This window comes from Lagopus muta, chromosome 1 (genome assembly GCF_023343835.1).
Source record: "Lagopus muta isolate bLagMut1 chromosome 1, bLagMut1 primary, whole genome shotgun sequence".
NCBI lineage: Eukaryota > Metazoa > Chordata > Aves > Galliformes > Phasianidae > Lagopus > Lagopus muta.
Genome location: NC_064433.1, coordinates 75,576,199 through 75,600,297, shown reverse-complemented (window position 1 = coordinate 75,600,297; position 24,099 = coordinate 75,576,199). Strand labels below are relative to the sequence as shown.

At 39.5% G+C, this 24,099-nt stretch overlaps 2 protein-coding genes across 6 annotated transcripts in view; one reads left to right on the top strand and one right to left on the bottom strand.

Moving 5' to 3' along the window:
* The window catches only part of TSPAN9 (tetraspanin 9), a 141,191-nt gene extending 132,754 nt beyond the window's left edge, over positions 1-8,437 (top strand). For all 5 annotated transcript variants that reach the window (XM_048954924.1, XM_048954941.1, XM_048954933.1 and 2 more), the window contains 6 exons: positions 558-749; positions 2,327-2,401; positions 3,902-4,003; positions 5,875-6,006; positions 6,108-6,191; positions 7,006-8,437. In XM_048954924.1, the coding sequence (XP_048810881.1) occupies positions 558-749; positions 2,327-2,401; positions 3,902-4,003; positions 5,875-6,006; positions 6,108-6,191; positions 7,006-7,077 (657 nt within the window). In that variant the 3' untranslated portion in view covers positions 7,078-8,437. The remainder of the gene's footprint in view (positions 1-557; positions 750-2,326; positions 2,402-3,901; positions 4,004-5,874; positions 6,007-6,107; positions 6,192-7,005) is intronic.
* The window catches only part of LOC125697541 (protein arginine N-methyltransferase 8), a 152,374-nt gene continuing 136,682 nt past the window's right edge, over positions 8,408-24,099 (bottom strand). The window contains exon 12 of the transcript XR_007378839.1: positions 8,408-16,762. The gene's annotated coding sequence lies outside the window, so the exon portion shown is untranslated. The remainder of the gene's footprint in view (positions 16,763-24,099) is intronic.

The following is a 24,099-nucleotide window of genomic DNA, read 5'->3' as shown; positions in this document are numbered from 1 at the left end:
TTGATCCTGTAGATAATGAATCTATAAATCTCATTGTTATTGAATACTGGCAAACAACCGTGATGCTATGAGAACTCATCAAAAAACTTATCCAGACTACTGGGACATTATGACAAATATTTATTGAAATGATAATGTTTTAATTACCTCCATGACTTCTTTGCTTGGCCAGAATGAGGAACTATGAGGCTGGATACTCTGAGAGATTGTAGGTGGTTGCAAAAATATATGTGTTGTGGAATTCTTTCAAATAATGTTTTTGTCCTTTCTACAGAAAAGTTGCGCTGGGTTGTGTTGCTGGGAGATAAATTGGTAGCCCTAATTCATCTGCTGAGTCTTCAAAACTAGAGTCCTTTAAGTGGCTTTTAACTAGATTTATCAGTGTAAATTGCATGCTTAAGTTTAGGTAAGGACATTTAATTTAATTTTGTTTCTGCACCAAGTCAGTGAGAATGTTACTACAAAACAGTTAACTGGGAATTTGCTTGAGAAATTCCTTCCTTTCAGAGAGCAGAGGAAGTAATCAATGATTAAACCTTTATTTTATCTCTTTGCAGTTATGTGGCTGTGGGCTCCTGGGCGTGGGCATCTGGCTGTCAGTATCACAAGGAAACTTCGCCACATTTTCTCCTAGCTTTCCATCACTTTCAGCTGCCAACCTAGTCATTGCCTTTGGTACAGTCATCATGGTGACCGGCTTTCTGGGCTGCCTAGGTGCTATCAAGGAGAATAAGTGCCTACTTTTGAGTGTAAGACATCAATGCTTATTTTTATGAACACTGTTGCTTTGTGATTATTTTATTAAAAAATATTTTCACCAGTGCAAAGCAGTCCTGTGGATCACTAGCATTTCCCTTAACTGCCTGTCTTCTGTAGGATTGCAGTATGACATCCCACAGGTTTGGTCACAGTAAGATCACTGGTGCTTTAGCAAATGCATCCTAGTTACTGTGCATTCTTATGTATTAGATACCAAAGTACGTTATTCAGTTACCTCTGAATGAAGTGTAGGGTCAAATAGATAGCCCTTCTGAAAATGTTTGTTAGAAGGACTGACTGGAAAATCTTAAGCACAACTGCTTTTGGATTCCAGTCATAATTGCTCATGGCTATTTTCTACTTTGTCTTTAGATAAGACCTGTGTCAGAGATTGGTGGAAAGCATCTGACCTGAAGTCAGGGTCACTGCCTGGCATTACCATTTAAAAAGATATAAAAAAATAATAATCTGGTAATTGGCAGCATTTGTCCAGCAAGGAAGCACAGAGTTTGAAAACCCCTCTTAGAAAACACACCGTGGATCTCTCCTCTTGTATAAACCCAGGAGGTTTCATCATGATCCTCACCACTCTGAAGGTGAGAGAAGGGCTTCCAAAGAAGACAAGTTCCAATTCAATTGAAGTTTGTGAAACACAGGTTCTGTATTACTAAAGATCATGTTTCATGTGTAAATGTCTCCCTTATATGCTGTTGGGGAGCAGATGAGCAGTATTCCTTATACCACTTCAGAAAATTAAACTGGAGGACGAATATGCGCTTGCTCACTCTCTGCTGTTTTGTTTTGTTGATTTTTTTTGGTATGTTGTACAGCTGGGAAAGGAAATTGAGAATAGTAATGGGGTCTATATTGCTCATTCGCATGAACTACAACACCAACAGAAACTACTTTTCTTTTTAAGAGTGTTTTTATTCTTATAAGGCTCTCAGAAGTCTTTGATACAAATTATTGTGTGTTTCTGACTTTTCAAGTACAGCACATCACCCTCCGTTTCTCCCACTGTGTATATGGGGATGCCATGGCTATGTGGCATACCACTAGTAGCTAGAAGGTTGCTTCTGGATATGAAGAGTTATTAGAAGCCGTTGAAGCTCATACTTGGGCTGCCCCCTGCAGAGAGAGATTTCAATTACAGACAGTTAGAAATAGAAATGCTGAGTCACTTGACTGTTCAAACAGGGAGTCAGATCTAGTTAAAGCCTACCTACAAGGGAATCATTCCTGTGGCACAACACATTTATCTCTGTAGTAACAGGTGACATGTGTTCTGTAGATTGTATGACTGTGTGTACAGCTGAAACTTGGAAACTGATAGTAGAGCAAAATCTAAAATATAGAGATTACTAAACAGCGTGCTTCCTCATTGATGGTAAGACCTACAGGAACTTTAGTGACAAGATAGTATTAACAATTAACATACTTGAACAGTTTGAATTCAATTGCATATGTTCAGCAGTAGAGGAAGGGCTTGGTGGACAAGGCCTATGATCTCCAATTCATAACTGTCTGTTTTGCAAGTGTATATTCACAGTGTTTTTCTTTGTTCTAGTTTTTCATCGTTTTGCTGATAATTCTCCTGGCAGAGCTGATATTACTAATTTTGTTCTTTGTTTATATGGACAAGGTAAGCAAGTATGACAACACAGATTAATTATCTTTACTAGCAAGTAAAACAGGTTCAATTAGCTTTTGTTAGGTGAAAGTGTGAAGGTTTTCTCTGCTTTTCAGTTTGGCAGAGATCTTAGCTGTTTTCTGCAAACTGCTTCTGGGGGAAAAGGAAGGGAGGAAATTATAAGGAGAGCAAGTAGGAGAAAACATGTTTCTCCCTGAAATAAAAATCATGGTCCAAAGCCTTCTGTTTACTCTTATCCTAAAAGTTAAGATACCTATCAACATAGTTATTTGATGTCTCTGCAAAAAGCTGATAATCTTATGGATCTGTGTTCTGGGAGGTTTGGATTTGGTTATCTTCTTAGGGCCAACCCTTCTACAGAACTAGAGGAGCAAGGAACGAGTCTGGGGAGTAGATGAAGAGGTAGCTTCTCATAAAGCCCATTGTATCCTGCTATGTGGTAATGATTAAGAGAAGCAGGTAACACTGACTGGCTTAGCAGCTCAGTAAGACTGAAAACATCCTGAGGGAATTGGAGAGATCTGATAAACATAGGACAGAGCCTTATGCTATGAGCATATCCAGATTCATTTCGAAACAGATCTCTTTCCATATTATATCTCTTCTCAGGGTGTCATGATGATGTATGCCACTTTCAGGGAGTTGGGGTGAACTGTTTTTGAATAAAATGTGAAAGAGGAATAAAATAGATCTTACAAAATAGTTGTCCTCAATGCCTGGATCTGTACATAGGCTAACTCTTTCTGTTCTGCCAGCTCACTCCTGAGTTGGCAAGCTGAGTTGGCAAAACTGCAAACTGCTTCCTAGCCTTTTTCCAAACCTTCATTGGATTTGGCTGTCAGAGCCAAGATATATTCCTACTTACATTCAAAATTTCAGGCTTGGACAGAAATTTATATGACAAATAGGACATATGAAACCTCTTGCTAAGCATTCCAACTTCCTCCTTTGAAGCAAGAACACTTTCGAAAACTTTAAATCCTGCAAGCATGTCCCAACAATGATAATGCCCTTTCTCAATTGATTTCATATTGGCCATTAATTATAGCCTGAACTTGTGCAAGGAACAACTAAGTTTGGGAGATGGAGACTCCGGTTTTAGGATATTAGCAAATTAAACTAGGTTACTGTCATGAGAGGCTGCTGTGATATATTGCCAACATCTGTCTGTGACAAAGTTAACATAACCTCAGCTTATGCTGATTACTTTGGTTAGTTTGGATCAGATAACTGTATGATAGACTCTTACTAGATGGGAAACTGTTTAAATTCTCATGAAAATTAATCCAGGAGTAATTAATCTGTGAGACAGACCTTGCCTTGACAGGTGCTTGAAGAGAACTTATGATAGTATTGGAGATAAGAGAGATTTTTCTGCCTGTGTTAATTTTGTGATGTGACAAAAGAAATATATTCCATATTCAGGTCTGCACAATTTGGTCTTTTCCTACAAATAGCAGTGCACTCACATTCAGTATTTGTATGATGCAGGTCAGTGAGAGCGCAAAGAAGGATTTGAAGGAAGGTATGAAGCTGTACAATTCAGAAAATAACGTTGGGCTGAAAAATGCATGGAATATCATTCAAGCAGAGGTAACTCATTTTCTCATTAGAAGAAAATAGCAATTTGGCTACAAAGGTTGCCACAGTCTGTTAACTGTAGGATCTCTTTTCAATTTAAGAGATGGCTAATACAGGCTTTTGTTTCGGGTCTTGCACTCAAACATCCAGAAAGTACTCTGAAACTCAGAATCAAGAAATACTTTGTAATATGAAAGCTGCTTACCTCTATCTGAGAACTGTGTTTGTCATGTGAAAGTATAGTCTGTAACAGAGGAAAAGTAGCAAAACCTTCATATATAGAACAGGACTTGCAGGCAAATGCAAATTACCACATGTTGGCATTTGGGCATTTGTCTCTGGGACAAAAATGCTAACATACCTTGGATATAGGATTGGTTTTTTTTAATGTCATTAAGTATTTGCTTTTAGTTATCACTAGGCACAAAAAAAGCCCTTGAAAAACAGTTGTTTAGAGGATGTAAAGAAGTAGTCAGCCTCACCTCAGTGCCTGGTATGATTATGGGAGAGATCCTGAAACAGATATTCTTGGAAGCTATACTGAAACATACAGAAAGCAAGGAGGTGGTTAGAGACAGCCAACATGGCTTCACCAAGGGCAAATCATGCCTGATGCAGCTAGTGGCCTTCTCTGAAGAAGTTATTGCATCGGTGGACAAGGAAGGGCTACTGATGTCATCAACATGGATTTCTGTAAGGCCTTTGATACACTCCCCTACAATACTCTTACAACTAAATTGGAAGCCTATGGGGTCTGATAGATGGGCTGTTAGATGGCTAAGGAATTGGCTAGATGGCTGCATTCAAAGAGTCATAGTCAATGGCTCCACATCCAAACGGAAAGCAGTAATGAGTGGTGCCTCTCAAAGATCTCTGCTGGGACCAATACTACTGTACATCTTCATCACTGACATAGGCAGTGGGATTGAATGCACCCTCAGCAAGTTTGTGGATGACATCAAGCTGAGGGGTGCAACTAACACTTCAAAGGAAAGGGATTTCATCCAGAGGGACTTTGGCAGGCTTGATGATTGGGCCCTTGTGAACCTCTTGAAGTTCAATGAGGCCAAGGTCCTGCACATAGGTTGAGACAATCCCTGATATCAGCACTGACTTTAATGAATTGATGGAGTGCAGCCCTCCCAAGAAGGACTTTGGGATACTGATGGATGAAAAATTGGAAATAAGATGGCAATGTGCACTTGCAGCCCAGAAAACTAGTTGTATCCTGGATGCTTCAAAAGAAGCATGGCCAAGAAGTTGAAAGCGATTATTCTCTCTCTCTCTGCTCTTGTGAGACCTCAGCCTGGAGTTCTGCATCTCCAGTTCAAGAAATGCGGGGATATGTTACATCAGATCCAAAGGAGGGCCACAAAAAATGATCAGAGGCTGAAACTTCTGTCCTACAAAGAAAAGTTGAGTGAGTTAGGGTTTTTCTAAGCCTGGAACAGAGAAGGCATTAAGAAGACTTTATTACAGCCTTCCAGTGTATAAAGCCAGCTTGTTTGAATGACTGAGAAGAACTTTTCTACTGTACTACCAGGATATGTAGTGACAGAACAAGAGGTAATGGTTTTAAACTGATGGTCAGTAGATTTAGGTTGGATATAAAGAAGAAATTCTTCACTAGAATTTCTGGAGGAAGTTGTCCAGAATAGTAGTGGGTGACTTGTCATTAGAAGTGTTCGAAGTCAGTTTGGATAGGGCTTCAAGCAGTGAAAGATATCCTTGCACTTCACAGGAAATGCGGAAATAGATGACCTTTAAGGGTCCCTTCCAACCCAAATCATTCTATGACACTATGATTCTAGCTGAAAGTTTGCTGTGGTATACCTTTCACAAATTGCATATAGTTAAGGTAATTTATTAATCTTTTGCCATAGATGAAGTGCTGTGGTGTAAATGACTTTACGGATTGGTACCCAGTACTGGGAGAAAACATTGTCCCAGACCGATGCTGTACAGAAAACTCTCAAGACTGTGGACGGAATTCCACTGAATTAGTGTGGAAAACGGTAAGGTCAAGTCTTAGAGAGGGGTGGGAAGGATCAAAATAGAGGGAATGCATATGAAAGAAATACCTTGTAACCTTGAGAATTCGATTTACATCTTACAGGGATGTTATGAGAGAGTTATGACTTGGTTTGATGAGAATAAGCATGTCCTTGGCTCAACTGGGATGTGTATCCTTATAATGCAGGTAATGCTGGTATGATGTGTGTCAACACAGATTTTACTTGCTCTGAACATCCTTGTTTCTGTTACATGAAAAGTGGTCCTCAACTGCTTTGAGTTTGATCATGTTTTCAAAAATGTCAGATTTATTCTATGAGCTTATTTGAGGCTTTATCTTTGTATAGAATGCAGGTCAGTCATCATGCTGACCCTCAAAGAAGACATGCTATAGTGGGGTTTCACTTATCTGCATTTTTACTTCAGAGCCTGGGGTTACCAGGTTTAGTATCCGTTTGTTACCTTGTCTCTTAGAGCACTGTACTTTTTTAAATTTGGAAGCAAGTTCTGGAAATTGCCAGAATGAATTAAATAATGGGTATTGAACTGAGGAAGTTAATATGTGCATAAAAAAGGAAATGCAGATGTATCAACATAGTGTAATATTGTTTGGGCACTCCTGTATAACTGCTGTACTTCGTACAGATTGCCAGAATCTGATGTTTTCAGTCACAGGTTTTTGGTTAATCAAGCACAAGATTTTGGATAAAAAAGTGACACAATTATGTTTTTCTGATTTTTTTTTTTTAATTTTTTTTTTTTTTCATGTGTGACCAAGACCCCTGAGAGACCTTTTTGCTTTCATCACTGCTTTAACAGATGATACATCTTCAGGCATCGCTGTGTGCCTTTATAATATGCATCCTAGTTTACTGACAGTGCTGATGACTGAGAAAGCTGACTAGTTTAGAATGTCTTTTAAAACTAAAGTTGGACCATGAACACACTGTAGTTTTGGCCATCTTCTTGTACTGAAGCCTTCATTGTTTGCTTTCCTTCAGATTCTTGGCATGGCCTTCTCCATGACACTCTTCCAGCAGATTCACAGGACTGGCAAAAAATATGATGCCTAAAGCCTCTGAAACATTATCACATCAGCCCTTCTGTTTGATCATAAAAATGAACAAAAGGAGAGACTGCAAAGAGTATCAAGCCAAGCCCTGCTGAGTGAATCCGTCCCACTGTCTGATCTACTTTGTTGTTACTTGTACAGATATTATCACAACTTGTTGTTTGATTCATATTTTTCTCTGTTTCATATTTGCCATTTATTTGCCAAAGAGAGGGGGAAAAGCTCCCGAACACATGATTTTCTAAACAAAATCATACATCTGTTTCCAAGACTATTCCCTTGATTTAAGAACACGTTTTGCTCTACCAATACATGCTAAATGTGCAAAAGTTATATAAGTTAAACTTTAAGGGAGAATTCTTCAAAGTCTTCCATTACGTTTTCAACCCTCAAGTTCAATTCACTGGAAGTCTTGTAAAAGCTACTCTAACTGGGAGTCCTATGAATTGGAGCTTCTTGTACCTGATGGTGTATACTTTTTTGTTATGATAATGATGATTATTAATATTATGATAAATATAGCTTAGAATTTAGTAGCCTGATTTATAGCTTCTATATAGTATATCTGTTTTTACACATTTATTGTACGTTAGTGTAGAAACCACTGTGCAATCTTCTGAGGATATGTTTTTCAAAGTTGACAGTTGGGGAGGACAGATAAAGAAACTGTTTCTCAAGTTCACTACTTGAGAAACACTCCTCCTACCTCCTACTTAATACTCCTGTGACGCTAAATTTCAGTGTCTTTACCCAGCCAAAGCAGACTGTGACACTGTAATTGGTGCTCCTTGTTAGACTGTTTTGATGTTATGCTACTTTGAAATCTAAAAGTAATGGCTAAGTGAGTAATTCTCCCTGGCATAAAGGAGAAAGGTTGCAGTCTGGTCTGCTGGTCACTTGGCAGCAGGTTTCACAGACTGTACTGTCTGAAAAAATTTGCATAAAGCATGGTGTGCTGCGGGATATTAGAAAGAGGGGTAGCAATTTTATTGCAATTTTGTCATGCTATGCCTTTCAGTGAAGTGGTTCCATCAAAGAGATGACAGCTATCTCTCTGAGCTGGAAAAGACGTCTCTGGACAGAGAGGAACATGAATTTGATTAAAGAAGAGCAGATTCAGAAAAGGGGCAATTTCCAAAAGAAACTGAGAGAGACTATGCACTGTCACACCTTCAGCACAGAACTGGTTCATGCTGGGAGATTGCCAGATCTACCCAGTCATGTGATCAAGAGTTCACTGAGATGCGATGCATATTTTTTAGCCATATTCTGACTACAAAATCTGAACAAAAATTCTAGTTTGAATGCCATTTTATTGCAAGCCAATTCCATTTACTTTTTTTTTTTTTTTTTTAAAGAAATCTCTTCTAAGTTTTACAGTTTTGTGAAGGAAGAAGAAAAGGCCATTAGAGCATGTTGTGTTTTAGCTCCAGTCAGGGCTTAACTAAGCTCTGAAAAGAATTCTACTTTATATTAATTCAGCTTATATTAACTGGCAGTTAGAGGGGATCTTTGTAAGTTACCTCATCCAGTGTCACTCTCAAAAGAGAGCTGTGATCCATGTGAGATGGAATTCACTATGATGTTATTAGACTGAATAACAGAAACTGCTAAGGATGGAGATTTTATGCCTCTGTGGTATCCCATTCAGAGCCGTGCCATGTCAAACTACTCCTGTGGTAAATACATTTCTCCTAATGTCCAGTCTGAATATTTATGTTTTAAACTCTGAAAATACGTTGGTTTCGTTGTATAATTCAGCCAATCTTTTCATGATGAGCTGAAATAACAATTGGGCCGCTTCCTATCTGGAAAGTATGAGTACCCTGTTTTATCTTCCTAGTAGGTTCTGTTTGCATTTGTAAATCAGACAGCAATAGCATTTTGTGTGCACTCTTTCACTTTTTGATGTTCCTTTGAGATCAGTATGATGGAAAGAGTGTGAATGCATGGGACAAGAGAGATGAATTTGTATTTTGGGTATTACAGTGATAAAGGCCGTTACTAATCTTAAAGAATGGCCCTTGTCCACATGAGCATGATGTCTGAAGTTTCATAAATCTCTTGTTGCCTACTGAAGAACACTGTATGGGCTCAGCTATTTAATTTGCATTGCCTTTGAAATCCAGGGAAGGAGTAGAAGGGAAGCACAGTAACTGAATCCAGTTTTAATTCCATTTCTAACAAAAATTGGGACCAAGAACATCTGAGCCTCATTGGAGATGTTGCTCATCAAAGAAGGGGCTCTGATGCCCAGTATACTTGCTGCTACATGTAAGACCGTATACAAAATACCGTATACAAAATTACTAAAATGTGTTGCTATTTCTACAAGAAAGACAGAACAATTTTTATCTAATGACTCTCTTACATTCTCCCTTTGGTCAGAGGTGCTTTGCTTTTTTTAATTTTCTTTGGGGTTTGAGAAGAATAAGATGCATCACATCACATCTGTCCTCTTGGGTTGCACAGTGGTACGTGCTACAACTTAAATTTCAATCTACATACAGCTTTTATACAAAAAAAAAAAAAAAAAAAAAAAAAAATTAGTGAAAATAATAGGAAAGTAAAAAAAAATAAAATTTAAAGTTCATCAGTAAAACAGAGAAGAAATGCATAGTTGCAGATTTGACTATTTTGCCTTCCATCTAAACTTTTTTTTAGAATGCTTCATTCCATTTCACAATCTAATAGTAAATACAACAGATCTTAATCTGAAGATTACTTTTATCATTCTAAACACAATATTAATTGAGGTAGTTACACAAGCTTTGTGTATTCATCTCTGCGAAGCCACTCTACAGTAAGGTAGTCGAGAGCAGGGCTGGTTTGTGTCTCTAGCTGACACACTGATGTGGGAGAAGACAGACATCCTGAAAGGAGAAGAAAAGTAATGCCATTTTCTAGGCAACAGAAACAGCCTTGGAAACTGTGAGGCTGCATCAGTAAGTTTGTCATGGAAAGCACTGTCTCGTAACTGTTTGGTCTCGTGTATATATGCACTTTTCTTGCTTATGCTGATGGGTGGCTTTCTCTGCGTTTTCCCCAAACATCATTTTAGTTATTTAGCTGCAAATTTTTAGCATGTTTTTAAATTTAAAAAAGTGATAATTCAGTAAAAATATATTTAGTATACACAAATATTGATTTGTATCAATACATACCTCTCTGCATCGTGTTTTCTTGAAAGCAGAGTTCAAGTGTGTGAAAATGCTGTTTCTTTGAATATTTCTTCAGATTGTAGTGTATCTGCTGTCTCACTGTGCTTTATGTTTGGAAGCAGCATCAGCGCTTAGCAGAGACATATTGGGAAAACTGCTTGAAAACTGTGGAAGTGAAAGCAGTGAATTATGTTCCCTCTTGGTGGTACCAAGGTTTTTAGTTATAGGAATTGCAGGTGGAGAGAACTGAAAAGAGCACACTCTCTGCACATAGCATGTGAGATGTTACCAACAATGGCGTAAATTTATCAATGATAACAGATTAGTTGTGTATTCTGTGCATTGAGTTCTTGGACTATGGTCAAGTTATGCCAACCCTCTTACAACTCTCTTGTGTCCCTCCCCACTGTCTCCATTACTATTAATATACATGGACTACAAACATACACAGAAGTGCAAGCAGAAGACAGCAGAATTGCTCCTCGTGGTCTTTTTTGGGCAGTATGTTGGTCAAGCATAGAGAAGACAAGAAAGAAAAGGGTATTTTCCTAGCTGATATTTTTTGGGAGCAGCATGGAATAGGGCACACATTCTGATGTAACTTACTTTTATAGGGTTGAACAGCTTCATCCTGTAGCCTACGTGGGGAAACATGGAGATGTTTGCCTGCAGACTAGCCAGCCGTCTGTTGTGCAGTAGATAGTAGACACAAAGACACAAACAACATACCATTCCCACCAGGTGATGTTTGCACCAGTGTTTCTTCTATGCAATACCTTTTTTGCCTTTATATAAAAGCTTTTTTAATAGGATGATACACAAATAAAGGATATTTTAAAAGGTGCTTCTTGGAGCTCATTTCTTTCCCACCCTCTTTATCACTAAAAAAATACCTAAAATGACTCACAGAGATCCATTCCTACTTAAATGTCGCTGAAATTCCACAGGAGTTGCTTGAATGGGTTGGTAAACAGTGAGCCATTTGGGCAGGACAGAAGAAGGATGTGGCTGAGATAAAGGGCTAAAGCCAGAGAATATGTGCACAGTTATGGAGATGTATTAAGTCAGAAGGATAGGACTAGAATTTGAAGCCACTTAGGAACAAAGAGGGACTGGATAGTTCAGAGTATCTAGTGTTGAGTGAATGGAAGCTAGTAGCGTATGAACTCTGAAAGTATTGTGTCTTGCAATCCAAAGGATTGCGATTCGAAGGAAACTGGAACTTCCATACTGTTTAGTTTGTGAGTTGAGTGTGAATCGAAGAAATAGACGTGTAGAAACTTAACAGCAAAGTTTTGTTACTGCTAAGTCAGGTATTCTTTATCAGTGGCACCAGAAAGCGCTGGGGATATTTCCAACATAAGCACTTCAAAGATTACAAGTTCATCACATGATCAGAGTTCATTATATTTCGACAGATGGTACATATTCATGAATTACACATGAGACAATTAACATATACATGCTCAGACAGTGATTCATGAGGTTTCCGGTCTTCTATTCCATGGTATCTTCTACCATCTACTGTCCTTTTAGCATCATGACAGTCCAGCCAACAGTCTTGTACTTCATCCAGTGATCTTCCTTGCTTGTCCTCTAGATGAACTTTTTTCATCGATGCAACAAAATAGTGGCATTTGTTCACTCTGCATTCAGCCATTATTTCTGGACATCTGCTCATCCTTGGATAGAGATAAGTTTGACAACCCGTTTGTTTATTTGTTTGTTTGTTTGTTTACTGGGGTGTTAACCTGCCCTTTAGTGATGTATACTGGGGTGCAGAAGGTAAGGAGGATAGTGAGGAGTACTTGATGCCTGCCTGTTGCATCCCAACCTAATCCCAGAATGACACAATTTGGCCTTGTGTGGAGGTCTCTGCTTTCATTATTGTGTTTCTTTTGCCAAGGGTCTCTTATTAAAACAGAAGAACATTACAGCATGCTTTCTAGTCTATAATGTTACATCCACACTGTTTGCAACATCTAAAAGCTATTACAGTAATGCAAGAATTAATCACATAATACAGCAATTCAACAACTATATTTTTAAAATATGCTACTAAAATATATGGTATTTCTACTTTTTTCATATCAGCTATTTCTAAAAACAAGTAACAAATTACGTTGTGCCCTACTTCAAATCAAGTGGAAGAAGGCTGGAGCTGGAAGTTTTACTATAAGCTAGGGTTGGGGAAAGTATGTGAAGTGAGAGTTGTGGGGCCTAGAATTGGAGTCAGTCAGAGTGAGAAAACTAAAACTTTGACAGAGAGAAGAGGAATGGGTATGGAAGCCATGTATGCTAAGAGGAGGATAAATGGAATTTGGAGTTGAAAAGTATGTTGGGAGTGTGAGCTCTGCAGGCAAGAGTATGCCTAGACAAGCAGAGAAAAGATTGTCATTGGAAGGTGCACATTCTGAGGGAAAATGAGACAAGAGGTACAAAACATTTTAAGATAATAGGAAGAAGACTAAAGCAACAGGTTATCTGTATTGAGCGAGACAATGATAACTGTGATTACATTCATTCCACTAGTGACAACAGTCTTCAGAGAAAAAATGTCTTTGCAGCTTTCACTTGTTTTTAGCAGCCCCTTCCCAACCCCACTCTAGCTGTAGCCTCTCAGCCCTAACCAGAATCCAAACTGACCGATAGTCCAAAGACTCCAATCCATGACTCAAATAGATGGATTTTAATTACAGACTGCATTACCTTTTTCAGTGCCTTACTTTTCTCACTGCACATGCAGAGCTCTATATTCTCTTAAACTTTAAGTATCTTATAGGTTAAGACCCTCTTTTTCAAGATCCTCAGTCTTCCTTCATTGGCTGGCCCTTTTCAGTACCACTGTAATATGCTTTTGTGCTTTTCTCTGATTGTCATCATTTACCATAACCTGTAGGTTCTTACAGGACCTCACTTATGCCAGAAAATTATTTTTCCTGAGAAAAATTTTATTTGTAACTGATGCTTTTGTTTTGGTAATCCTATTTCAGTCACAGTTGTCATCCATAATCCAGGAAAAAAAACTCTAACTCTAGTGTGGTGTTAGAAAGTGGTATTCCTTTATTCCTCATGATATGTATCAGGCAACTTGACAAACAAGCACAGAGTTCAGGTTCTACATTTAAACAGTTAATACATACATACAAAGTTTATTGGCATACATATTCATTCTTTTCCAAGAACTCATTTATATATGCTAATATCCCACTCAGTAGTGTCTTGGGTGATCATATGCCCACTTACTTTATTTTTCCATCATCAGCGTCATCGCTTATGGCTGACCTTTAGCTGTTTTCCCCCAATTTGGCAAATTTCCATTGCTTGTTAGGCCAGAACAAGCAACTTCCAAAACAGTTTATTTGAAATCTGAGGAAGACATCCCTTTGCACCTGTTGGGTGCAAAAAGATAGAAGTAGTTTATTATGACTCCAGAGCTTCTTGTGAAGCAAAATTGTTGAGGAAGATAAGACTGTTCACAGAGATTGAGAAAAGAAAACAAGGTTGTTCACACACCAAGCAGAATTGAAATTGAAAGTTTTACAACTAAGGCTCATGGATTACTTTTGTTAAACTAATATATTGGTCCTTAAATTAATATACTCTCCCCTATTGCTAAACCAGCCTATATCACAGTAGAGGTGTGACTTTCAACTCTAACCTAACTCCACAGACTCCATATTATGAGAGAATTCTTCTGCAGTCCTGACATTCCTTTGGCAGGCTCTTTCCAGCCCCACTCCAATTTCAGTGGTGTACTCAACCATAATCCAACCATAGTCCAAAGGACCTTACTTTTCACAAGTATTACTGAGAAAATATTTTTTTTCTGCAGCCATCACTTTTCTCTAGCAATTCCTTTCCAACCACATGACAAATGCAGCATTTGTAACACATCTTCCTCTCAGTCTTAGCCCTGTGTGGAACTATGGTCCTGGGTCTATATGGTCCTGGAACTATCTTCCTCCTTTCACAGGCTCCTCAGAAGCAAATATAAGAATGCTTACTATTTTTGGCAGCCCTACTTCAACTGTATGCTTTCTCTGCCCTCACTCTAAACTTTGTGATTCTAACATGTGATTTTGTGATTTGTGAGATGAAATTAAGTCATTTATGGAACCAAAGGGAAACTTGTGCCTGAACTTGAAGATTGCAGAATCATAGAACAGCTTGGATTGGAAGGGACCCCAAGGATCATCAAGTTCCAATCCCTCTGTCACAGGCAGGGCCACCAACCTCCAGATCTTGTACTAGACCAGGTTGCCCACAGCCCCATCCAACTGTGTCTTGAACACCTCCAAGGATGGAGCATCTGCAGCCTCTCTTGTTCCAGCACCTAACCATTCTCTGTGAAGAACTTCTCCCTGATATCCAATCTATGCCTTCCTTTCTTGAGGTTAAAACCAATCTGCCTCGTTCTGTCACTATCTACCCAAGTAAAAAATTGATTCCCCTCCTTTTTATAATCCCCTTTTAAATACTGGAAGGGTGCAATAAGATCTCCTTGCAGCCTTCTCTTCTGCAGACTGAACAAGCCCAGCTCCCTCAAGCCTGTCTTTGTAGGGAATAAGTGAAGTGCTCCACCCCTCTGATAATCTTTGTGGCTCTCCTCTGGACCATCTCCAACAGCTCCATGTCTTTCCTGTATCCCCTGATCTGGACAGAATACTCCAGTTGGAGTCTCATGGGGGAAGAGTAGAGAGGGACAATCACCTGTCCCTGCTGGCCACCCCTCTTCTGATGGAGCCCGGGATACCATTGGCCTTCTGAGCTGCAAGAGCACACTGCTGGGTCATGTTCAGTTTTTCATCCACCAGGACTCCCCGGTCATTCTCCACAGGGCTTTTCTCAAGGAGTTATTCTCCCAGCTTGCATACGTATCTGGGATTACTCCTACTCAAGTGCAATACCTTGCACTTTGCTATATTGAACTTCATTAGATTCACATGGACCCACTTCTCAAGTTTGTTGAGGTTCCTCTAGATGGTGCCCCTTCCTTCTAATCTATCAACTGCACCACTCAGCGTAGTGTCATTGGCAAACTTGCTGAGGGTGCACTTGAGCTGGTCATCAATGTCACTGATGAAGATGTTGAAGAGCACTGGTCCCAGGATAGGCTCCTGGGGACACTGCTTCTCAACAGCATCCACCCGGACATAGTGACATTCAACCCAACCCTCTGTCTATGGCCTTCTAACCAATTCCTTATCCACCGAATAGCCCACCCCTCTAATCCATATCTCTCCAATTTACAGATAAGGATGTAGTGTCATATTAAAGACCATGTTAAAGGCCTTTCACAAATCCAAGTAGATGACACTGGTCATCTTCCATCGTCCACTGATGTCATGACTCCGTCATAGAAGTCCACCAGTTTGGTCAGGCATGATCTTGTCTCGGTAAAGCCATGCTGGTTATCTTGGATCACCTGCTCATCTCCCACATGCCCTAACATGTTTTCTAGGATAATCTGTTCCATCATCTTCTCAGGCAAAGTGGTGAGGCTCACTGGCCTGTAGTTCCCCAGGTCTTTCCTCTTTTCTTGTAAATGGTAGTTATGTTTCCTTTTTACCAGTCCCTGGGGACTTCATCCAACAGCCATGACTTTTCAAATATGGTGGAGAGCGGCTCAGCAACCACATCAGCCATCTACTTTTGATCCCTGGTTTGCATGTCATTCAGTCCCATTGAGCTGTATACATTCAGTCTCATGAGGTGTTCTTGGACTTGTTCTGCCTTTACAGTGGGGGAATTTACTCCCCCAGTTCCCACCTAGAGGCCCAGGGATGCGAGCTTCAGGGATGTGAGAAATATGAGAATAGGTCTTCACTGGCAGCCAGGATTCTTGTATTTCTCACATCCCTGAAGCTCGCATCCCTGGGCCTCTAGGTGGGAACTGGGGGAGTAAATGGCTCACAGATTTAGAACTTTTGGTGGATTTGACTGATCATCTAAATGAACTAAACATGCATCTTCAAGGTGAAAATCAACTTACTGTGCTATGTTTCAAACTATAGCAGTGTTCAAAATAAATTTTGGAAAGCTCAAGTTAAGTCATATAATTTCATATATTTTGATGCATTAGCTATAGATTGTCCTGGGAACATCCCTCATTTCATAATCATGTTTTATTCATGTCATTTATTGATGTGATGCTATCCACCATCCCTGGATCTGTTTAAAAACCATTTGGATGTGGTGCTCAGCGACATGACTTAGTGGAGGGCTGTTAGAGGTAGGGTATTATGGTTAGGTTGTGGTTGGACTCAATGATCTTCAAAGTCTTTTCCAACCAGACATTAATGCATAAATTTCACAAAAACAAGGTAAAATATCCCACGAATTTTATGTTTTTGTTGCTCCTTTTCACATTTTAATAAAAATATATTTAAAATAGGTTTTACTACTTATCTATATTTTGTATGCATCCCAAGGCAATTCCTCTTCACTCATTTTGGCTGAGGCAAGACAAAAGGTTGGACACCATGCTGTAGTCAGAGTTGCCCCAGGCAATATCATTGGTATCTACATGGAAGAAATAGCAGGGAGTAAGAATCACAAAGCTGGACATACTCTCACAACAACATCCCAGATCCAAACAGCAATCTTCTCTAGATGATAAGCCAGGTTATCAGATTGGCCTGTCGACTGCAGAAGGAAGTTGCACACTACTGTTACTTACCACTTCTTGCTGGAGATCTTGCATGATTCTCACCAAGATACTTCACATGAAAGCATAACTAGCTCATCATCATTTTTAAGAGAAGCGAACGCTGTAGTTTTAAACTTGTAGGTGGGCCCTTCCTCTCAATGCCACAAGTCAATGCCTTTCATTCTTTGCCTTCCCTAGAAGTTGCACTTACATTCTATTAAGAACAGACTCTACCTGCAGCTAAGGTCTTCAAGCTGGTGCATTTCTGAAAAGATCAGGTCTGTCTCTCACATCCTATCTCATCTTCCTCCAAGAGAATATTCTAATAAAAGAGAAATAGGTGTGAAAGGACTGCAAAGCTCAGCAAATTGTTTTTGAGAGCCTCACAATATAGAAAACAATCTGTACATGTCCCAGAGAATAAAAATTAGAGAGGAGAAAATAATGGAAAGATAGCCAGAAGTCTCATAGAAACCAGAAGAACTGATGAAATACTGAGATAGACAAAGATCACATTATAGTCCCCCAAGTGTTTGCAAAGCCCGCACAAAACAATGAAAACAAGCAGAAGTCAACAAAGCAAGAGTCTGAAAGAGGGTCAGAGAAATGAAGTAGTCTAATGGAAAGTAAAAAAGCCTGTAAGTTCCAGAGGGAATAGAATGTTGCAGTGCCAGAAAGGCCAAAGAAATCAACAAGATGAATGACCCACCCAGAGAATACAGAGGAGCCTCAGGTATAATAATAAAGCATCACAGAGATGAAAGGACCTCCAGAGTACCCAAGGGTTTTTAGAGGAAAACAAAACAAAAAAGGCATAAAGCTTGGAAGAACCCCAAGAGGAGTATCAAATATACTCTGTAAAAGATTCAGAGAACACAATGTAGCCTCAAAGAGGCAGAAAAATAATTGTAGAAAGGCAAAAAAAGAACCATGGGGAATACAACACAGACCTTGGAGATGACAAGAAAGCAACAGAGATTCTGAAAGTTCAGTAGCACTAGAGAGAGTACCACTGCAACAGCTAAGAAAGGATAGAATGGCAGAGAATAGCCCAGGAGTGGGGAATTAAAAAGTAGGGAGGCTTTCTCCCAGGAGAAAGAAGAGTAGCTGCTGAAAAGCCAAGAATCTTGAAGACAGTCTGGAACAGCCCCAGAAAACCCACATGAGCTTCAGGAAGGTGAGGAAAAAATAAGCTGTAAAAAGATGGGAAGTGCTTCAAAGTCAGCTTAGAAAGGGGAAAAAACAGACTAAAAGCCTTAAAAGGAGCCATAGCAGCTTTGGAGAGGCTAGGAAAGCAGTGAAGAGGTTGAAAGAGTCCAAGAGAATACAGAGTAGCCTTGCAGAGGCTAAGGATCTAGAATAGAGAGTGAAAGAACATCAGTGAAATCTCAGAAAAGGTAAGAAAATAGCATAAAGCCTGCAAATGTGAAGGATAACAGAGACTAGTCTGAGAAAGATGGGAAAAAATAGCTGCAAAGATATAGCATACAATATCCTTAACAAGGTGAAAAAACATAGCACAAAACTGAAAGAATGCAAGCAGAGCAGAGAGCAGACTCACAGAGACCATGAAAAAAACAGAGATTTTAAAAGAACCCTCAGAGAAGAGAATACCATTGGAAGGCAAAGAAAATAGGAGATTAGAAGAACCTAAGCAGTGTATGCTTTGGGCAGAATGGAAATAAACAAATAGCCTCAAACAGCCTCTGAAAGTATGCAGAGGATGTCTTAGTGGGAGAGAGACCTGGGTAAGTTGGTTGAGGCTGTGATGAGCACAGAAGGAGCCTTTGGCAGAACCTTGAGACAATGACTTCCAGTTTTCTTTGTGGTTAGTCTCTACTTGGAAACTGAACAGGATTTGTCATGTTCTGTGCTTGGACCTGCGTAAGGAGGCCTTGTGTCACCATTTTCCAAATCTCATGTGGGGATCCTTTCCCACATCATTTCTATAAGACTCTGTACTGCTGTAAACGCATTGCTCAGCCATCACCAGATGGCTCAGGGATAATGCCTCTGCAGTACTGCAAGGACATCACTTTGCCAGGCTGGGAAACAGAGCTGTTCTGGCTCCTTATGTTTATAGACATTGGAACAATGTTTTGTACTCACTAGATATGGATAGTTACTCTTGCTGTATTCTGTAGACTAAGCTACTTTCTAGACCCTATAGGAAGGAGAGATCTGGATGATAAGAAACTAAATCTACAGCTTAGTGGATCCAGGAAAGCACTGGTGCACATATGCATATGACAACAGAAAATTTAAAAATCACACACATTTTATGGTAAAAGGAATCTATGAAAATTAACATTTTTCAAGTTACACCAGGCTGCTTTGGGCCTTAGCCAGTCAAGCGAGGAATAACACCATCAACAAAGAACCTACAACCTCTCTAAGGAACCTGTCCTAGCCTTTGACCACATTAATGATTAACATAAATATCCTAATAGCTAACTGGAATTTTCCATTATCTGACTTAGTCCAATAGCTCTCATCATTTCATTCTACACATGTGAGAAAAGCCCAGCTCTGTTTTATCCACACTTTCTACTTAGTTAACTGAAGACTGCAAGTGAGATTTCCCCTTTCTTCCTAAGAGCAAATTCAACTCTCATTTTTCCCTGGTATGTGTGTATGAGATAACTGGGACAGCATTGCAGCCCCCAAATTATCTTAAAGGCATGCCATTGGACCCACACCAGTATGTTAGTTTTTTCCTCTGCTGGGAAGCCCAAAACTGGGAACAAGTACTAAAGTTCTAGTAGAAAACCAATAGAGGACAATAAATTATTTCCCTTGTTGCACTCCATCCCACTGTCCATTGTTAATAATAAACAATGCTGGCACCAATATTTACCTCCAAATGGAGCTGAGTAGAGGACAGTGAAGAGGTACATAAAGAAGAGGGAAGATGTGCTTGACATGCACAAATTGGTGCCAGAGGGACTCTGGGAAGAGGAATCACACTGATAGCAATCTGAGGTCCCTTGAGTGCAAATGAGGAAACCAAAAGTGTAGGCACCAAAGACAGGATTTGGCTCAGCTACACCAAGAGAAGCTGGGGAAAAGGGGAGACACTGCTGTTTTTATTGTGTGAAAATACTAAAGAGGAAGATGAGCTGCAGGATGTGATCATTCCAACTCTGGAACACCAACTCCTTAATATTCATGTAAAGGACAGTAATAGCAAAAGGAAGAATTTGGGGAGAGTTTCAAGGATGCACTGAGAACCTTTCACAGAATGACCGAGGTTGTAATAGATCTCTGGAAATCTAGCCCAACTTCATTTCTCCAAGCATAAGCCTTGTCCAGAAAGATTTTGAATAGCTCCAAAAATGAAAACTGCAGCCTCCCTAGACAACCTGTGACCACAATTGATCATACACAAAGTAAGGGTAGTTTTTCTTATGTTGAATTGAAATTTCCTGTATTTTTATTTGTGTTCATTGTTGCTTATCATTTCACTAGATGCCACCAAGAATTTGGTTCTATATTCCTTGCTCTACCCCCACCATCAGGTATTTATACAAGCTGCTAGATTTGACTCTACAAACCTTCTATTCTTGAGGTAAATAATTTCAGATTTCTCACTCTCTTTACATGTCAGATGCTCTAATTTCTTAACCATATGCATGGCCCTTATGCCACTGGTAGCAACCCTTTAAGCTCAGCAGTTCAGGCAGTTTCTCTCATTAGGAAGCAAATTGTTTCACTGCAGAATTCGATCAGACTTGATATCTCTTTGGAAGTCAATGTGAACAAATGCCAATTACCTTCATATTATTGAAAATAATTTCCATAAGGATTTGTTCTATCACCTTTCCCAGAGTCAATGGCAGGCAGACTAGTCTTTTGTTCCTTGGATCCTCTTTCTTGCTTTTCTTGAGATTTGCTCTTTTCTAGTCCTTAGGAAGGACTAAGGATCATTACGGCATTCCAAAGAAAACTGAGAGTAGTGTTGCAACTGCATCATCTGGCTCCTTCAGTATTTGTGGCTGCATGACAGCAGGTCCCATGAATGAATATATGTCCAGTCTGTTTAGATGTTCCCTGATAAGGGCTTTCAGAGAGACCTATTGGATCTGAAAGTAGGAAAGATACTTCTGACAAGAAACTCGAGAACCATGAGGATATATAATGCAGAGACATGGGAATTAATTTTGCTTTTTCCTATGGGTGGCTCTGCTCTTCAGAGTTCCCAGACAACCCAGTGCCACAGTTTGCAAAGTAGGATTTTCTGTGATCACTTCAATCTTGCTCACTCCATTACCCAAGCAGAGAAGAAACTGCCCACAGTAGCTTCTGCTGCACAATATAATTAGACACAAGATTTTTTTCTTCAGAAAAGTCTTTGCCCAAAACTGGGAGCAGAGATAAGAGAGCCTACACAAAGAAGCCATTCCCCACATGAATGTTATTCACTAGGGTTGAGTTGAACAGAAATACCCTCTCCTGGCATTGAACAAGGTTGATAATACCTGCATTCTTTTCTTAGGGTGCTGCAATGAATGGTAGGAAAGGAGTGCACCAACCTGTTGGAAAGCCTCTTTTCCCCAAATGTAAAATTAACCTTTCTATTGAAATTTTAGATTGACAGAGTGCAGACATGGTGTGTACACCAGGGCACAGAAAAACTATTCTATAAACACAAGCAGAGTAGAGTGAGGAGCAAACTTTCGTCACTAAATGTCGAGGGAGCAGCCTCATTCGTCATTTGCATCACACCTCAAAAACTACACTGGTGTTGGCAGCTTTCTGCTCTTGACATTATCTAATTCTCTGACTTTGTCTCATTGTGTTTCAGCTATTTGTCTTAGACCTTGATGTCATTATGATATACTATGCTTAATGGTACGTGACTCTCTCAGCCTAGGAAAGATCTAGGTCTATACCTAGAAAAGATTTATATTTTACACAAAAAGCAAAAAAAAAAAAAAAAAAAGCAAAAAAAAAAAAAGAAAAGAAAAGAAAAGAAAAAAAGCAAAAAAATGTATTTTGCAACAGGTAAGGTGATAATCCTTGGAAAATTGCTTCATTCTTGAAGCCTCGCATTCATCGTAGTGAAATACCCTCAGTGATTCACGAGGTGCTGGTCAATCTTTTAACTCAGAAAAAATAACTTTTTATCTCAAAGGTGAGGTCAGCCAGAATCTTGACACTTATCTGCCTGACACTCCCTTAGAATATAAGAAACTCATCATCAGGAAAAATTCTTCTTAGAATAAGTAGTCAGGCACTGTGCTTCCCACAGAGGTGATGGAGTCATTGTCACTGCAGGTGTCTAAGAAACATGTAGATGTGGTATTGAGGGACATGGATTAGTGGGAAATATTGGTGATAGGTGAACAGTTGGACTAGGTGATTTCAGAGGTCCTTTCCAACCTTAATGATTCTACGATTTTATGATTTTAAATCCATCTTTTGCTGCTTTTGTCTTTCCATTGTACCAGTTTGGGCTGAGATAGAGTTAATGTTCTTCAGCAAAGCTTGTATGGTGCTATGCTTTAGATTTGTGATCAGAAGAGTGGTCATAATACATTAATGTTTCAGTTGTTTCTTAACAGCACTTAAGCACTTACACAGCACCAAGGTCTTTTCTGTTTCTCTCACCATCCTTCCAGCATGACGGTTGGGGGTGCACGAGAAGCTGGGAGGGAAAATAGCCAGTATAGGTGATCCACACTGGCAAGGGGAATTTACATACTGTAAAACACCATATTCAGCTGTTAAAGCTAGATGAAAGGAAGAGGAATGGGGCTGCAGGGAGATGTAAGACAAGGACATTATCTTCCCAAGAAACTGATATGCATGGTGTGCGCTGCTGTGCTGGAAACATCTGCCTGCCAGTGAAAAGTAGTAAATGAATTCCTCATCTTGCTTTGCTTTGTGAACACAGCTTTTGCTTTATCCATCAAACTCTTTCATACATTTTAGACATTTTATCTCAACCTACAAGTTCTCACGCATATACTCTTCCCTTTCTCTTCCACTTCACATTGCAGAGAAATTAGCAAGAAGCTGTGTGGTTCTTGGCTGAATACTGAGGTTAATCTACAACAGTTGCTCAATGAAAATCCTTCACAGCAGGACATACTTTACAAACATTGCACAATATTACAACATTTGATATAGGTTGGTTTGTTTTTTTTTTTTTTTAGCAATAGGGTTAATACATTAGTTTAAGAACCAATATATTAGTTTAGCAAAAGGAATTCATAAGTGATAGTTCTAACTTTCCGTGTCAGCTTTAGTGTTGTCAGACTTGTTCAGTCTTGTTTTCCCTCAATAATTTTGCACTGGGGACATAACAGATTACTTTTATCTTCTGCCTCTATGATTTTGCCTCACAAGAAGTACTGGAGTCACAATAGAATACTTCTATCTTTTGCTTCAGAATGTGCAAAGGACATTTTCACTGTGTTCCACATACACGGATTTTTTAAAAAGTGGCTCACTATGGCCTAATAAGCAATGAAAATCTTCCAAACTGGGGAAAAGTGGATGGAAGTGAGCCAAAGGCTTCAGTGATTAAGCTGATGGTGAAAAGAGGGGAAGAAGCAGGTGGGTACTAAACTACCCTAGATACCACTGAGCATGCCCAAAGGGATATTAGCACATATTTATGAGTTCTTGAAAAAGAATGAATGTGTATGCCAATGTACTGCATAGCATGTATTAGCTGCTCAAATGTAGAAACTGAACTCTGAGAGGGTGCACTTTCTTGTCAAGTCACCTGGTATGTTACTGTACTGTGAGGAATAAAGGAATGCTCCTTTCTAACACCATAGTGGAGTTGGAGAGTTTTCTTCCCAGATTTCAGATGACACAATGGCCTATCTGGAAGCTTCCAGCACAGTTTCCAAAGACTGCAGCATACATCTATGGATTGGTCAGTGACAGCTCTTCCACTCAGCAGCTCTCATCCTAGAGCTTTCCCTTGAAGGACCCCTTGAAGGGGTAAGGCACATGTATGAATATGTCCTCTTACCAGAAGTCCTTCCTAGAGCTGCTGCCACTTCTAGAACTTGATTATAGGGTAAAGCTGCCCACAGAGTGTCCATTTTTCAAATTCCGAAGGTCCACTTGATGGATAATGCAATAGGCTGCAGCTTTTATTGTTATTTTCATTAGATAATGTTCTTAGAGCTGCCATTTTTACTGCCTTACCTGATGGTGACACAGCATGAGTCCATTAAAATGCTACGTGCAA